At 32.2% G+C, this 18,912-nt stretch overlaps 1 protein-coding gene across 4 annotated transcripts in view; it reads left to right on the top strand.

Moving 5' to 3' along the window:
- The window catches only part of fidipidine (coiled-coil domain-containing protein 93), a 50,015-nt gene extending 33,141 nt beyond the window's left edge, over positions 1-16,874 (top strand). For all 4 annotated transcript variants that reach the window (XM_067275845.1, XM_067275844.1, XM_067275843.1 and 1 more), the window contains 5 exons: positions 5,696-5,778; positions 6,441-6,478; positions 7,839-7,923; positions 12,697-12,810; positions 16,715-16,874. In XM_067275845.1, coding sequence (XP_067131946.1) covers positions 5,696-5,778; positions 6,441-6,478; positions 7,839-7,923; positions 12,697-12,810; positions 16,715-16,783 — 389 coding nt within the window. In that variant the 3' untranslated portion in view covers positions 16,784-16,874. The remainder of the gene's footprint in view (positions 1-5,695; positions 5,779-6,440; positions 6,479-7,838; positions 7,924-12,696; positions 12,811-16,714) is intronic.
- The last annotated feature ends 2,038 nt before the right edge of the window (positions 16,875-18,912 follow it).

Raw genomic sequence — 18,912 nt, 5'->3', positions numbered from 1 at the left:
AGTTGAGAACTGCATGGATTTGTGGACCATTCGTGTTTATTCTTACTATATATAAAATTTTTAAAGGGATGAATTACAAGCGATGGATTGTGTTGTGAACATGATTGCTGACTTGCAGGTAGCTGCGTTATCATCAGAGTCAATAATAAATCTTTGATTACGGTTTTGGCGAGCAATATTCGGTTCCTCATCAGAAGATAATGCAGATTCTTGCTCACTTTCATCAGTTAGGATATGAATTTCTTTTTCACAGTTATCTTCTTGTTTGGAGCTTGATTGTATTTCAACCTGCTCTTCAATTATCTCATCATCCAATTCATTCAAAAACTGCAAAATTTATTTTGATCTTTTATTACATTCATCTGTCATAAAATAATATTTAGGGTAGTAATAAAATGCAGGAAAAATGCAAAAGTACTCACATTGGCCGATTATGGTATTAACGAAGGTACTTGTGAATCTTTGTCCCAGATAGTGGTTCCACCTTGGCAACCAACATCTCACCTAGTGACATCGCCAGTTCGGTGCCACCTTTTGGGACAAAGATTCACAAGTACCTTAATGCAAACTTCTGCATGTTATCACTAAACATTCGACTGTTAGACGACAATTACAGCAAATCTCAAAAGGTAGCAAGTGTACAGCTGTGCTTATAACCTTCGGATAACTCATTTTACTATTTATGAAGGTACTGTGAGTGTGAGGTGGTGTGAGTGAAATGGGAACATTTCAAATTCTAAAACTGGCTGGTTGTTGGTAGTCTACTAGATGAATGTTTAATTATCTAGGGTTAAGATTGCTGAAATTGGCCGCATGTATGGGAAGTTGCCATTTATGATAAGTTCCATTGTGGCAAAAAAGGAAGCAATATAGGTGGCTAACATAGCAAAAGGTGTGAATGTGCTAACAAAATAGAGATTGCAAACAATTGAAGATGTCTAACAGTTGTTATTAATTTGGATCAATCAAAAACAGTTAGATGGTGATTCTGTTTCAGAAGCTGCCATATTAGTCTTTTACATTCATTTTATATTAATTTCTTATTGTTTTTAGTATTAAAAACTATATTTATTCTCTCTATAAAAATGTGTTTTTGTATGAATTTTGAATGAATTAATTGGATTTACATTGATTCATATGGAAATAATTGCCTTGGTTTTCATCAGTTTTGGATTTCGCCAATTGTTTTCAGACAGATTATCAACAAAAACTGAGGTATCACTGTAGTTATAAGATTGACATTAGAAATTGTAGTTTCACTTCAATGTTGTCAAAGATTTGATATGGTTATGCATATTCAGAAGGCTTTAGATCTTTTAAATTTATCTGAATTGCAAGAAAACATAGTACTGAGTGTAAGAACTATTTTCACAACTGTAGTTATGCAAGAATTGCAACTTGGCTCTATTTTTACAGAGCTTCAGGACTAGCTTCCTTTAATTTCTGGCTAACTAGTTATAGGAACTAGTTATTGGAAACTCATCTTGAAGCTTTGTACAGCTAGAGCTGATTTGGAGTTTCTGAAATGGTCCCATGATAACGCAACTTTTTCTTTGCAAGAATTGTTTAAGTAAATCATTTAGGATCACAATTTTAGAACTTATACATTTTATGTTTGTTCGAAACATTTTTGTCGTCTTTGTAATGTGATCATAACAACAAATTGTATGTTTAAGCAATGTGTTGTTTAAATCTGAAACTTAACAATAATTAATTTCACACTTTCCAGCAATTCTTTATTAAAAACAAATGTTTTTGGCCTAGCTTATATGCCTGCATCAAGTTCTACACATTTGAGTTGAATGGTACATAGAACCTGAAGCAGGCCCGTAAACTATGCCGAAAACATTTGTTTGTAATAAAGTATTGCTGGAAATGTAAGGAAGGTGTGAAATTAATTATTGAGTTGTATATTTAAATCATTCAAGATCAAGTTTGAGTTGATTTGTAGAGGTTCTCTTTATGAATTTGTAATTTTCTATTTACTGTGATTTTTAAAAACAAGATGGAATATTTTCAGCCATAATTTTGAAAGATCTGATGACATCATGAGACTTGGCAATTATTCTAATCTCAAACACGATGATCAAATTTTTTTCATGCAAAGATGCAGCAAGCATAAATGGTTGTAAATGAGAGCTTGTATTTGAGTGTATATTAAAAAAGTAGATATGAGTATAAAAATTGTGACATAGCATTGTGTACAGCAGGGATGGGCAATTTTTTCTATGTAAGGGTCATATTTTAAAACTTTTGAACTGACGTGTGCCACATACAAGAGAAAAAAGAATCAATGCCAGTAAATCACCACTATTTATTCATGTATAATTATAAATTAACACAGGTATACTTAATTTAATTTCTGGAACTGATGTGAATATAATATATCAGAAATAGTTGGTTGAATTTTACCTACTATTAGTGTTAAATTAGTTTCGATGAGAGTCTGTTAGCCAATTTCTTGTTTTAATTTTTACTAAATTCATTGCAGGAAAAACTGTTCACATACATAATTTGTAGAAAATAGTAATAGAATTTTTACCGCATACTTTCTTAAGCTGGGAAATTGATATGGGTCAATTTTCCAGCTTAAGGAACAGTCTGCCGACAGACACTTACATATCTTGAAGATAAACATTTCAATGTAATTAAATGGGAACATTACACTAACAGAATGTCAATTCTTGGTTTAGACTTACAACAAACACTGAGTTAGGCTACTTGCCTTGTATGCTATCAACAGGAGTTTGTCACACAGTTAATAAAATCTGAAACCAAAAATGATTTCTTCTTCATTTACCTCATTGTCTGATTTGTCAGACACCGAGCAAGTCGATATTGAGGACATGTAGATGTAACAGGTAGATGAAAAGTAGTGAGTTCGGACTGTGTTTCACAAATTGTTACAGCAAACCACCAAAATATAAAACAGAATGGAGATTGCCCGACGATACTGTCAAATATTATCAGTCACATGTTGATGAATTAGAGTCACAGAAACTATCAAACCTAGGAGAAATAATGAAATGGGTCATCTCCTCTATCAGGAAAGAGAAGATAAAAATTTAAAAAAAAATTGTGTTTTCACTGTATATTGTGACAAGATAGAATACTTTTTAGCATGACGAACGTAAACTGTACCCTCACAATGTGGGATGAGGGGCATTAATTAAAATAATAATAAACTTTGCACATAAAGTATAATTTCTTTTTTCTCATCCAGACAATAAAAGGAGGAAGGATTTAGTGAGATGTTTCATTGCCTTCACATGGAATACAGGATAGGAGCTGATGGGTGGGACATCTCCTGAAGAACTATTACAAGAACTTGTGTTGATGAGAATGGAGAGTGAAGGAAGAAGGAAACTTTGGAAGATTCAAAATAGTAGTGCTACTCTTCAAGGTCACTGTTGCAAAGGACCTCCAAGATGAGGTGGAGGCCACAAACCAAGTAACAAAAACTCTGAATAAAAAATCTGGAAAAAGCCAAATGGGCAGTGGAACAGCTGGTTTCGCATGGATAGAATCAGACAATGGCCATGAAATATGAGAGGGATGGACGTGGAGTTAGGGGAGAGGAGCTAGACCTCTGCCTAGTGAACAACCAGTATTAATACATTGGCAAGAGATGAAACTTGTGCCAATCTCCTTTCATCTAACCCAGAAATAACAGATGAATAAAATGAAAGAAAGGAAATAAAAAATATACTCCCTAAAATTAAGTTATATGCTTAGCCTTAGTAGAATAGCCTTGTGTATGTGAATAAATTATTTCTTGAATTTTTTTTTTTTACATTATCAAATTTCGTTTATTAACAGTACTTTTAAATGAGTCATTTTAGAGTCATTTGCTGCTGGTGATGAAACGATAGCATGGGAAGAACAAATGTACGTTCGTCAGGTACTCGACATCATTTCTAAATATGGTTCAATGATGGCTGCTCTAAAGACAGTTATGAATCTATTTGGCCCATTTGATGTTGGTGAACCACGTCTTCCATTACTTAGTCTAACTACCCAACAAATTAATAAGTTGAAAGCTGAATTAGAACAAGTTGGTGTAGAAAGATGGTATAAATAATTCTTATTATTATTTCTTGAAATTCACTAAGTAAAATAAATGTCAGTTTTGGTTTTAAATAAGTTTCTCTATTATTTGTATGATGGAAATTTCAAATGAACCTGTAGGTAAAGCCATAAGAGCAACTGTAACATCCTAGAGTAATGCTTAACTGAACATGTGCAAAAGTGAGAGAGAATAAAAGGGAATGAATTAAATTCTATTTCCTGATGTAGATTACTAAAATGCTGCATCAAAGTGCAACATTTTTAAAGCTGAGGAGTCTTGTGAGGTCTTGACCAGAGTTTAAAATGGCAACCAAAATTTGTATTAAAGGAAAAAGTTGTTTCAAATAAAATGCTTTTAGTAGATAAAATATTGTGAGAGAGCAGACCAGGAATACAGCAGTTTTCTCCAATGATTGCAAAAATGAGAAGAAAGAGTGCATAATATAACCAAATATCATGTGAGTGCAGCTGGTAATATTTACAAGGGTAAAAGTGCTTGACTCTGAATTATTGGCAGATTTGTGATAAATTCAATAAATGTCTTTGGCTGGTGTCCAATCTTCAAATTCTGTATCAACTGGCCCTGGCAACAAACTAGGGATCAATAGGAAAGTAGTGGATGGAGATCACGACCAATCAAAACATTTGAACAGGGATGTGAGACCTTTAAGATGCCCCCGAAGAACAGAGGGCAGTTTTCTCCCCACTAGAACAGCAAAGATTCTCACCAAGTCAATGAAAATGATTCCACCAGACAGAGTGACCATTCCTTCCAAGACCAAAAAGCTCTCTGGCTGGGATATGGAAACTTATCCTGGATACAAGAAATAACGAACTGTGATTTTGCATACTCCATCAATGGACAGTCTATTTAGAACACTGATCCACCAATAAAGAGTGACGAACTTTGGGAAACTTTATCATCATATGAACATCGCATCCTGTTCGAACACTGGTATTGCATCGGATTAGTTTTAAGGTCCAAGGCCAATCTCCTGTCTTATGTATGATGTCTTTTGTATTTTAATAAATGTGTTAAATGTAAATGGAGTTTGTGCCTCTGTGTCTAATACCACCACCCACATATTCAGTTCACACTTTCTTGCCATCCTGAATGACACTTCCTCCTTAATTAGGGGTGTGTCGGTGCAATGTTGGGAAATATCGGGTCTGTGATAAAACATCATGGGGGTCCTCCACAATACCTACGAATGCAACCATGAAAAAATTCCAGAGTAAAATGTTCAACAAAGCCTTCTTAAACATGTTCACATGAATCAAATTTACTAGATCTGGGATAAGGGGCGGTTAATGTCACATATTCAAAGTTGTATATTTATTGGGCATAAGTCCTGTTGGATACTGAAACTTTCTTATAATCATAAGTGGTTAATACTAGGCCCTGATAGATGCTTGGCAAGCTTAAATCTTCGAGTGCTGTAGGGAATTTTGGTTTATTTAATATTGATTTGGAAATTGTGGTTTTGAGTAAAATAATTGATATAATTTTTAATCTAATTTCTCCCAAATAAACTAATATAATAATTCAATTCGAATTATTATATTAGTTTATTTTAGAATTATTATATTAGTTAATTAGTAAATTTATTTTATAAAATTTTTATAGTGGCTGCCAAACATAAAGAAACTAAACAGTTCTATACGTTATACAACACTTTGGATGACACAAAAATGTATCTTTCTAAAGAGGTAAATCATTTTTAAAATACAGTAGAGCATCAATTATCCAATCCCCGATTAACCGACTTATCGGTTAACCAACCACATTCTAGTCGGCAAATTCAAATGTCCGCTAGTGATGTGGCACTACAATATTTGGTTACATCTTGCTATTTTAATATTATTTTTGTTAAATTTTTGCATGTTTTAGCTGGCAGCACTGGCTCGACCACGAAAGGGAGGCTAGTATTTAAAACATGCCTAATACACTATACCAAGGATGGTGAACCTTTTTGAGTCCGTGTGCCGTATTGTAAGCATACTTAGTTTTAAAGATGTTAATGCGTGCCAATGTCTTACACTTCGAATAATGATATTTAAAGAAATTAAACGAATACGCTTTAATTCGAATAAATGTAAAAAATCTGATTGAAAAAAGGATGATCAGGTGATAAACAGAAAGGATGATTGAAAAGGACAGAAATCATATATTACATGCCAGATGATTTCTCTTATCTGACACAGGTTTGCCATCCCTGCACTATACTAATAATGTATTTTTTCATACTTTTCGGTTATCTGACTTTTCAGTTATTCGACCAACCCCAGTCCCCAATTAAGTGGGATAATCGATGCTCTACTATATTTAAATTTTGTTCTTAATGCTTCTAATTGTTCAAATCTTAATTCAGGTTAATTTGTTGAATTCCATTTTGGATAACTTTTCAACGTAAGTATAATAAATTTCAATCATATTACAGGGTGACAATAATTAACCCGTACAAGTTTTTTGTATCGTAAATTTATTAAAGAAATGAAAATTAGCAAAACAACAGCATATAACAGTGACAATACTTTACGTATTAATCAGATATTCAGCCAGTTTCAAAGTGGCCTCCTTTTGCTTTGATGCAGAGCCCCAAACGCGTTTTGAAATTCTCAGCGATGGGCCGCACTCTTCTGGAGACAGTTTGTCTCACTCCCAGCGCAAGGATTGCTTCAGCGACTCCAAACTTTCATGGCACTTAGAACAGGCCCTGGCCTCCAAAATGGACCACACACTGTAGTCCATTGGGTTCAGATTCGGCGAGTACGGTGGCCATTCCGCAGACGAGATGAAATCGGGAAAATGAGCCTTGCACACTCCTGAGTCTTCTTCGCCCTGTGTGTCGGCGCCGAGTCCTGCTGAAACGTCCATTTCGCACTGCCAAAATGCTGCTGAGCCCACAGAAGTACCACAGCCTCGAGAATGTCATGGTGGTACACATCTTGATTGATTTTGGCCCCTTGATCGACGAAAACAAGGGGTGTCTTGCCGCTCGCACAAATTCCGCCCCAAACCATGACTGACATTGGATTTTGTGATGTTCGATGACGGCTGAGCGTCCAGGAGCCCCCGCGGACCAGTTCCTGTCGTTTTGATGGTTGTACGGAGAAAAGCTTCTCGTCTGTGAAGAGAATGCACTCCCATTGTCGACCTGCGGCCCGACGCTTGAGTTAACGGGATCTTTGGAGTCTCACGCACTTGTTTTCATCGGTGAGGAGCTGAACCTTTTGGAACTTGTAGGGCTTGAGTACGAGTTCCTTTTTCGCCATTAACCGCACCGATTCGCGATTGATTCTGATCTCACGAGCAATTTTTCTCATGGAGACCTTCGCATGTCAGTCAACTCGCTTTGTGATGATCTTGCGGTTCCTAGACGTGTTGACAGTGCGCTTTCTTCCACGTCCGGGACGGTCACCATTGTGGCCAAGCTCCTTGAATCGCCGAACTGCATCTGAGACTGTCATTTTTGGAACACCGAGCAGACGAACAATTTCACATTGATGCTTTCCTTGCCAGAATAGCTCCAAAATTGCACAACATTTGTTCGACACCATTAAAAAAATAAAGAACTAACCCTTATTACATCGAAAGTACATCTACACGGGCAGGAAATCATGGAGAATTAAACAATAGTATGTAAATTGGTGACAGTAAAAAAGTTCAGGTGCAGCATTGCTACAAACTTTGTACGGGTTAATTATTGTCACCCTGTAGAAGCTAATTAAATGATGAAATTAATCAAGAATAAACTATGTTTTTTTAGTGCTATGGCATCTCCAGGAACGAGAGATCAATTCTTATCCCAGTTTCAGCAGATTGTTGATGGAATATGTCAAAACAAAATCAGGGTAATTATATATTTTGAGCATTTTATATATATATATCTATCTGGTGGATGATGGGCACGAGAGCAGCTCTCTTACGTAAAACACTGAACACAGGTCATGGGTTTCCATTTTGCTAACAAGCTGGCCACATAGAGTTTTTCGAGTTTTCTTTTTATTTAACACCTATTTAATAAGGTCCAAAAGTTTTCAGTCTGACCTACTTTATGCATGTGCAGAAAAATGAGAGCGGTAACACTTGAGATACAGTAGAACCTCGATTATCTGGACTAATTGGGATGAAGGTAGTCCAGATAAGGAAAAATCTGGATAATCAAAAAAAAATAATAATAATAATTGACAGTGAAAGACATGTACAGTACATACAGTATGAATAATTTTTATTTGTCTAGATTTACATATAGCTTCAATATTAAATTATTTTTTATTAAGAAATTCAATTATTGATTTTTGTTTAAAGCTATCTGTTCTTTTTGAAGCTGCTAAATTGCAAAAACTTTTAAGGCATATAAGTTGTCCTGAGTTACTCTTCTTGGCTCTCAAACCACTTTATGGCGACATCTAAACACTGGGCAAACTACATTTCATCAGGCCCTTGGTGGTGCAAGAAGGTGGATTTTATAAAATAAAAAGCAGTTGAAACTCAAATTTTTATTCATAAAAATGCAATCTATTTATCATTTTATGATGAGTAAAATTTTTTTGTCACATTCATGGCTTTTAAGTACCATATGGCCAAGGGGGGTGCAAGGCATGGCGATGTGGGCCACTGCCCACATCGCCATGCCTTACGCCCCCGTTGGCCATAGAAATGAAGTAATTTGAATATAAATTATTTATAAATATGTATGCCAAGTTATATTTATATTACAATGCAAAATGTATTAAAAAGTTTACAACCACTGTGCTAAGTGAGACATTGTTGGAACAAAAGAGTTATGCATTCCATCATGTACATATAAACAGTGTTGCAATTTGCCAAGTGCAAATCAGCAAATTAGTAAAATTTTTGTTTATTTTGAACAATCTGGATAATCAAAGTTCTACTGTACTAGCATTCTCAGTTGCATTTTTATATTCACATTCCTGCACATCAGGATAATGTGGCTTAACATAACCATGTCGAATTTCGAGTATTGTGCAGTGACATAGTTCTTGATAAAAGAAGGTTGGCCACCATCAGACATTCACAAATGCTTTCATAATGTGTATTGCAACGTTTCTTCATTGTATTCAATGGTAAAACTATGGACAAAACATTTCAAACTTGAAAGAGAATCTCTTGATGATGCAGAGGACGGCTGACCACAGTGATCACCGAAGAAAACATCACGCTTGTCAAGGATGAAGGGTTTTTCAATTGACGTACGAAGATGAAAGAAATTTGTGCAAGATTGTGCAACTTACTGAAAATGATGGTTCTTCAAATTCTTCATGAACATTTGTTAATGAATAAGGTCGGTGTATGTTGGGTGCCTGAAATTCTTTTCACAATTCAGAAGCAATAGCAGGTCAGCTGCACATGACAGTTTTTAGAGCTCTGCAAACAGAACAAAGAAGTAGTTCTTCAGTCCATCATCTTTGGGAAAGAGACCATGGTTCTATACTATGATCTGTCCAAAAGAGAATTGATGGAATGACACCATTCATCCAAATCTTCTCCGAACAAGCCGAAAGTGTCACTGTCAACAAAAGTTATGGTGATAATTTTCTGGTATTATGTCAGCATTTTATTGATTAACTTCAAGGAGAGAATTTCTACATTGAATAAAAAAATGGTAAAATAAATCAATATCCAGCACAAAAATGTAAGACATCTAACATTTTCACCCATGTTAAATGGGCATCTTCAGGATAACTGACCATTGCAACTGTTAAAACAATGGGGATGCTGAATATTATTCCAATCTGATGATAATACTTTGGGATGCCATAAAAGAGAAAAGGAGGAGTAAACTTTTAAAAGATGTATGGCTCTTGCACAACAACCATCCATTCACTCTACATTTTGCACAAAGGCTGCCATTAAAGAATGTGGCTTCACTGAACTTCTTCATACATCATACAGTTGTGACCTGGCCTGAGTGACTACTGTTCTCAAAATTGAAATCTGATCTTCGCGGACTACAGTTTAACAGCGACGAAGAGGTCAAGGCAGCTATTTTTGAACATTTTGAGGGCATAGACAAAAAGTATTTTTCTGACAGTGTAAATTTGTTAATTATATTAATTAACTTAATCATATTAAATGTATTAAAACAGATTAAGAAAAATTATTCTTAACTTTTTGTATTTACCAAAGTCAGGTTGAACTACTTAAAATTATATTAAAATATATAAATTTTGATAAATTTGACCAAAATTTATATATTTTAATATAATTTTGATAAAACTTTGATAAAAATTAGTACTTATCCTGACTTTTCATCCATGGTGAATGTTAAAATAACTATAAATCAATATTAAAAAATTTCCAAAACTGTTACTTTGTTATTTTCTTTGTTTTTTTCATAAATGCATTTTGATCTTCCAATTATCTTCAGTATGTTATTACACATCATAAATTGTCTACCTGTTTATCCTATATAAATTCTTTATTATTATTATTACAATTACTCATTAATTCATACTCTACACTGCTGAATAAATTTTTTCTTCTTTATTTTTATTTTCCTTTTTCCTATCTGTAAATTTTAGTTTGTTGGTTAGTATAGGTACTAGTTGATGTCTTCTCTCTCTCTCTCTTTGTGCCATATCAGAAATCCTGATGTCCGGCGAGCACCTAGCACAAGTTAATAAGTGGTTAGGAAGGAGTCAAGGTGTATCCTGGAGGAAGTTACAACCAGAGTGGTTCCCCATTGCCTTCTCTGGTGCGCGATGTTACACGAGGGAAAATGCCTTCCAGGAGGTCTTGTAAGGGAAACTGGCCCCTATTCAGGTGATACAAATGTGGAGAAAATCCGGAAAACTCCACGTGGCTAGCCTGTCTGAGCGTGGCACAAACCCACGATCGAACTCCCAGTCTTTAGCGACAAAACTGCTTGGCCACTGGTGGGTCAATTGATGTCTTACTTGTTTAAATTTTCAATTTTGTTTTTCAAACATTCTCTTAATGTACAAAAATTTATAAAATTTATCTACATCCAGTTTTTTTATGTTTCATATATCTATGTAGTCTCATGACTAATCAGCTAGCTTCGGACCAATTACACAGCTCATGTTAATTCCATCTTTCTGCATATAGAATTACCTTTTGCCATCTTGGAATTAGTTGTTTTTAAATACAAATTTCACTAATTTTATTTCTTATTCTATTTTTAATGCTTCATAAATCATTTCTTTTACTATTGATGGTTACATCAAACTACTGTAATATGTAGTCCTATAAATGCCAGGTTTTTTGTTATTAATATCTTACTTAATTTATTAGTTAATATGTTTGTATTTTGTATACTATATTTTGAATATTCTAACCTTAGTATATTAATTTTTAAATATTTTTCTAGATTATATAAACATCCTAGTTTACTATCTATCAAAGGTCTCATTTTATCTCCTAGTTAACGTGTTTTAATTCTTAATTTGAAAACTGGAATTCTAATCTTACTTTTCTTGTTTTCAGTTATAATTTCCTCTTTGTCAAGTTCTATAATTTTCTTTTTTAGTTTTTTTTTTAATAATTAATGTTGGATTGTTTTCTCTCTCTTTGTAATTCCCAGTTTCTATAAACTTCTTTCTTCAGTTTTAATTATTGATTAGTGACCAACACTAATTGTTTTGTTTTGTCTGCTTGAATTATCGATAAGTTATTATTTATTAAAAACTTATTAACTATTTTTTCATTTAAATTATGGTATTTTTTATTTTTACATTGTATGTAAATCTTACCTTTTTGTTGTCGTTTTAACCTACCTAAGTTTTTTACCATTTCATTTTTTAAAATTGCTTTATCTTCACTTTAAAATTTAATGTCCTTAAATAACTTTTCTATTTCTGTTACTAATTCTACTGATGGTTTATTTATTGGATTACAAAAATCTTGTCGTCTTATTAGTTTTTTCTTTACCTGCAATGGAATATTTACTTCTGTTTTTTTTAAGATTATATTAATTTCTCATTTATCTTTCTCTTCTCTTATTGATATACAAATAATCTTTTTAACTTTTGTTTTTTTTATACTCTGTATGTTTTTTTTTTATTTCTTTCATCTGAAAATTATTTATTTTTGAGTTTAATTTTTTAATCTTTATTCTTATAAGATACAATCTTATATACAATTAATAAGTATATGCATTCTCATAGCATTGTGATTTTGTACTACCATACAAGTGGTTGTGTTACCGTACTGTATCCATTGTATCCTATGCATTTTTCATTCAAGGAGAGAGTTCTTAGAGAGAAATTGCACAGGTTAAAATATACTATTGTAGTATATCAGACTGTGACAATCAGCAAGCAGAATTGCTCATAGATAACATATGAATGAAGCTATTATTTATTTTTTATTATTCTTGAAAGTATTGTGATTTTTGTTACTCATGTTTATCACACGATACGCTATTATTGTTTCTTATCAAGTCTTACATAAAGTGAATTTATAGTTTATCACAGCATCTTTAGTTACAACAAATTAATTTGCATTATAAAATCATGATGTGTTAGACTGTTGTATCAGGACTTAATACCAATTATAGTTTAGTTTAAGTTAAATAATTTATATAAAAATTTTGAATATATGTTTAAGCTTTCTGTATAAATGTTTTACTTGAAATTTAGGTTGAAAAGAAAAAACAAGAAGAAAAAATGAAACGCGATCAACTAAACGATACATATCTGGACTTAGTCGAAAAACAAAGATTATATTTCAAGACAGTAAAGGATTTCAAAGAGGTAATTATTTAACCCTTAGCCTGCCGTTTGCCACGCCCCCTTATTTTGTAAAACGGCCAAGGTCAAAATAGGTGAATCAGGCAATATTATTTTAAAAATTCACTAAAAATTAAATTATTATTTTATTCATATGAAAAAAATTACATATATTTATCAATATAGTTAGTTTTAAATACAACATATTTCAATAAAGTTTGTTTGAAACATTTATGAGAAAAAAATAATAATATATGATAACTGACATTCAGACTTGAAAATTTGTTACTATTTGTCAAAATTAACATTGCCTGCTTACTCCATTCTTATTGTCACTGAGCCAATACGACGTAGAATATTGTTCTGTACAATTTGATATAACATTTATACATGTACGTTTATTCGTTGTGAAATTATCGCACATTATATCAAACATTTGTTTAAAATTTGAACTTTATTCTGCTTTCAACTAATATAATGAACTAATATACTTTATTCATTTTATATCAAACAAGATTATTTATTTTCGTAATAAACATATGATTACCAGTAGCAATAGATGTAACATTTTCGGATATTTTAAATTTAAAAAATAATTAAAAATTAAAAATTAAAAAAATATATAAAATATCAGAACTGAAGGTCATAACTTGAATATTTATGATGCATTAACATATTATAGCTGAATAAACTTATTATAGCATTAATGAACTTATTATAGTAATATTATTGCATAGATATGCTAAAAATAAAATAAAAAATAATCAGAAAATGAAAAATTAAGGAAAAACTATCGATAATTAAAAGTTTTTTTAATCGACAGAACACCACCTGGACAAAAATATGTAAAACAGACGATAAACAAGACGATACCATCAAGTGCTGACATCTGTTGTCGATAAATTTTATAAAAATCGATTTTTAACAGGGTAACGATGAATTGGTACCCTGGCCGTTTTGCGAAACAATTAGGGTAACGATAGATCGGTACCCTGGCCGGGAAAGGGTTAAGAATAGTATTTGAAAAGTAGTGAGTTTACCCGTGAAGGCATTGTCCCATGCACACTGCACTTCTCCCAGTGGTGCTCTGGTTTTGCAAATCCTTGGCAAGAAAACATTTGTCTCGGTTCTCACACCATACACAAATAGCCTCTATGATAGCATTATCGCTGTTGAAACACTGTTCTGTGTAATGTTATTTGAGTGTTGGGAATGAATGAAAGTTTGATTTTGATAAGTCTGGTGAGTAGGATGAGTGGGGATAACAGTTCAAAGTCACATTCATGAATTTTCTGCATGGAGGTGCAGGCATTATGACAGCACATTGTCTTGGTAGTAGATCTGCCATGTTCCAATTTTCCAGGATGTTTCTCCTCAAGGTGGAAATTATGTGTTGAGAGTTACACTTCAAAATGCTGCAAACTTATTTTTCCTTACAATCTTTCACAGGTAGGCTGACCACTTTTCAAACAACCCTAATTTATATATACATATAATTGTTTTGTTGCTTTTCTGTGTGACACCAGACTAGTTTGGCTTTAGAGTGCATATAAACAATAATCAGTATTAAAATTTAACTATTGCAACGACCCATGCCTAAGATGCGATTTATACCTGCAGTGTGGAAAAATAGCAACAATGACATCCTATAATGTTAATAAAAAAAATCAATACACAGGATGTCTCATAAGCCTGGAACTGTTAGCTATGTTGATCTTTGTTTAATATTTTACAGATAAGTTTAACAGGTTGCATTTAGTCTAAATGCAGTCTAAATTTTAGACTTACCGTCAATCAGACAGAGGTCTGGATGCAGCCTGTAATTTCTTACCAATTGCAGGTTTTCATCATCAAAATAACTTGGTTCCCATTACCTCAGTGGCATACTTTATCTATAAAAGAATATACAAAAATTAAACATATAGTTTCACACTTATGGGACATCCAATATAACATTTTTTCTTGTGAAATCATTTAACTATGCTAAGGTAACATACCTGTTTCATAGTGTATCTATAGAAATTAACTATGTAATTTACAATATACATGAGATGATAAAAAAGTAAGTTTATAATCTCAATAATGCAGATGAATATTTTTATTGTAGAATTTTATCTGAAAGCAAAATGCCAATTCTCACTCAGCCTGTTCAAGCATTTATTGCATTATATAATAAGTTCTTTATTAGTAGCATGGCCAGTGCTTGCTGGGACATGCTGGTATAAAGATAATTATTACATTGATACCACATACATTCGAAACACCAACCTCACAATTATGAAACTGGCACACCCCCACCAAGCCACCGGCCACTCTACAAATGACAGAAATTCTAAAAGTTTTTAGTGATTTGAAATTTTCAATGTCAGTTTTCTCCTTTAATTTTGAGTATAATACCTTACTGTTTGATCATAATTGGCGACTCCAATGTCATGCTGTTCCCTTGTTACACAAACCTTTATAGGTCCCATATAGCCTACATGTAACACAACTTTAGTGCAATAAGTATTTACATATCTAAATATAGGAAAGATTCAGAGGACTACAAATCTTCAGTTCCACTATAACCTTACAGGACCTCCATTATACATTTTATATAGGTGATATAAAATGTTTCTGGAATCATGGTATAGCTCTGTAATAGTAGGACATATGAAAACACTTACCTAATCACTTTCAAAATAGCACTTTTCTGCACGTACACACTCAGCTCATTGATTCTGCCATTGTTGAAAGTGCTGTTGAAAGTAATGTGTCAACTGAAGATCCATTTTCAGTCAAATGTCACTCAGAGTAAGATCTGACAAGTACAGTGGTTGGGTGATGACAGGAAGTCTTTCATCAGCAAGACATTGCTGCACTGCAAGAGACGAGTGACTCATCATTAATATGATGTAGAAAACCACCCTCCCACCACTTGTCACACCATTTTCTTTGAATTGCATCTCAAAACTTATACAAACTAATTTAAATTTAATTTGTATACTAGTACTTTTTATATATTAACAGAACTTATTATACTGGAAAATATGGATGCAGATATTTAGTCTTACAGATCAAAAATAATGTTTTTTATTTAGTTCACCTGAACACATACACTTTAAACATGTGTTTTGGACTTGTTCGTCCCTCCTCAGCAGGCTTTTAAACGACACTTTCTACAATTAACAATAAAACATTTCTTGGTACAATTATAACTAAAATCAATTAAAACACAATCATTTCCCGACAATAAATTAAAATTTCTTACAAATTTATTTTAATTTATTGTCGGGAAATGATTGTGTTTTAATTGATTTTAGTTATTATTGTACCAAGAAATGTTTTATTGTTAATTGTAGAAACTGTCGTTTAAAAGCCTGCTGAGGAGGGACGAACAAGTCCAAAACACATGTTTAAAGTGTATGTGTTCAGGTGAACTAAATAAAAAACATTATTTTTGATCTGTAAGACTAAATATCTGCATCCATATTTTCCAGTATAATAAGTTCTGTTAATATATAAAAAGTACTAGTATACAAATTAAATTTAAATTAAGATAGAAAGGACACAAAGGCATAATAGTTAAACTTATACAAACTAGTTCATAGAAATGACCAGTAACACTTTCCAGCCAGTACAAAAGTAATAATACACCACACTGTCCATGTCAAAGAATGCAAGGAGCATGATGGCCAAATTACTGAATATTCTCAAGGAAGCCTTCTAGCAGTGCTTCCAACAATTGCAAGATTGCTGGGTCAAGTATTTATGAGCTTGCTTTGAAGGTGATTAGGTAAGCATTTCTGTATGTCCTATATCACAATTCCAGGAATTTTTTGAATGATCATGTGTATGTAGTTGTTAAGCAGAATATCATTAAGCAACAAATACCTGTACTAAAAATGTTAATCAAATATTAAGCTCATAATAATTTTTATTTTTAAAGGAATGTCGTAAGAACGAATTACTGGCTGCAAAAGTCAAAGAAGTTAGTCAAGAGAGAGTTCGAAATTAAAAGAAGTTTTGAGTTTTTTTGGTTCTTTGATGATGTATGTATTAACGTGAATTGTATAGATGTAAAAAATAAAAATTTGCTTTACATAGAATGTATGATTAGTAAATAATTAATTAACTTTATGTCAGTTTAACTGAATTGCTACGGACAAAGGAATGTCAGTTGTCCTTGACATGTTCTTTCAATTTGCCAAGTGATCCCATTCAATCATTAAATGATTTTTCCACTCTGTTCCCAGCAATTGTCATTGTCACATATCAGTATTTAGCATAAAAAATTAAATGCAAAAACTGGGTTATCACAAAGAGAAGATCTCAACGACAATAAATTCCAGTAAAATTCTTTAGTAACAAACATTTGACCTTTGAAAATGCCAAATGCATTATTAGAAAGAAACTCAAGACATTCTGTGCGTTTCTTCAGTGTTTGAAGTTACGTTGTCAGATGAAATCCTTGGAGTAGGGTCGAAAACATTCGTCATTACAGAATTAGTGCTGGAGTCTATGGTTGTTTGTTTCCTGCAGTATTTATTGTTGGAATTTGTTTGATTTTCTAACTTCTTTACACATTTTAAGGATGCAAAACCTCTTACAATGACAGATAAATGGAAATCTGACAGTGGCAAATAGAAATTGATTGCAGATGAAGAATTCCATAGATCTGCATCTTCAGGTCTAGCAGTTGATTACCTCCATAGTAACTAATTCATTCAAGCAAAAATCATAATCTCTGTCTAAATATATTAATTTTTTAAAATTTATTTTGTTTAGTTACATATTGGAAATTATTCTGTGAATTCATAATTGCTACTATTTTATATTAAGAAATGTTCACTCACCTTACCATTTGACTCTATATACCGGCCACCGAGAGGTCTTCAAAATTGAATTTTCTGTATACAGAAGATGGACGTGGAAGTGTTAAAATGTAAAAATTTATTTTTTGGATAAATAGTGGAGAAATTTTGCACTTTTTATTGATTTTATACACGTGTCTATGACTGTCGGAGATGATAGACTTATCTCTGCTTCTGAGTATATCCATTACAGATCAATATGAAGAATTCATCATTAGAAGCTGACAAATTACATGCTTGAATATTTGGTATATTTACATCAATTTATAAATATTCAGTTAAATATATTTATCAAACTGATAGATTATCATCGTCAGTAGAAATTACCCGACAATTTTTATGAAAGGAAAAGAAATTTCGTAGTAAAGACGTTATTTCAAGAATTATTTATTACTACTTTAACTGTTTAGAAGACTAGAAAATTGTAGATTTTTCCTCATACTAAAAATTGGCGTCATCTTGCTGAAGTTTCATATTTAAAATTAAAGCTTCACACGCTTCATTTGATTACAATTAAAAACATAAGTTAATTTTAATGAGTTAATTAGATAAAAGTTAATTTTAATTAAAGCATTAGCTGTGTAATAGCATTTATTAACAGAAACAGAAGAAATTAGTTTTAAAAAAACGACAAATTTATTGTTGAAGCCCAATAAAATGATGAATTAGTTTGTCGCCTGTAAAAACATCATCTCCTTATAACAGGAAGCTGTGCAGTGAAGCCAATTTGTAGTTTATCCGTAACTTCGATATAAAATCTAAATTAATTTAAAAATTTTTAATTAATTCTTTAGGAAACTTTCAATAAAGCATCGAGATTAAATTTCTCTTTTTTATAAAATTTTATTTTTTAATGAATTTGTACACATTTATCAAAGAAAATAGCTGTTTGATGTTTTAAATTACTTGAAATGTAATTTTATAAATGATTTTTTTTATTTAAAAAAAAAAAAGCTAATTTTAATGTTAGATGCTATGTACACAGAACTTAGAGGAATTTACTAAAACTTTATCAAAAATTAAACGAAATGATGCATTAAACTTAATTACATTTACTTGTAATGTGAAGAAGTGGATGAAGGATTTACTTGAAGTTAGTAATTATTTAAAGGAACGATAGAATTCATAATTTTATAGCATTTAACATACAAATGATATTAAAATTCAGGGGAAAACAATTGATGCATTAACATAAGAGATTGATATTTATGCATCACTTGAATTTTATTAATAAACTAAAGAACTACATTAACTGATTATAATATCAAACAGC

The sequence above is a fragment of the Centruroides vittatus genome, unplaced genomic scaffold (genome assembly GCF_030686945.1).
Source record: "Centruroides vittatus isolate TY-2023 unplaced genomic scaffold, ASM3068694v2 contig_644, whole genome shotgun sequence".
NCBI classification, from domain to species: Eukaryota; Metazoa; Arthropoda; class Arachnida; order Scorpiones; family Buthidae; genus Centruroides; species Centruroides vittatus.
This window is presented reverse-complemented; position numbering and strand designations above follow the sequence as displayed.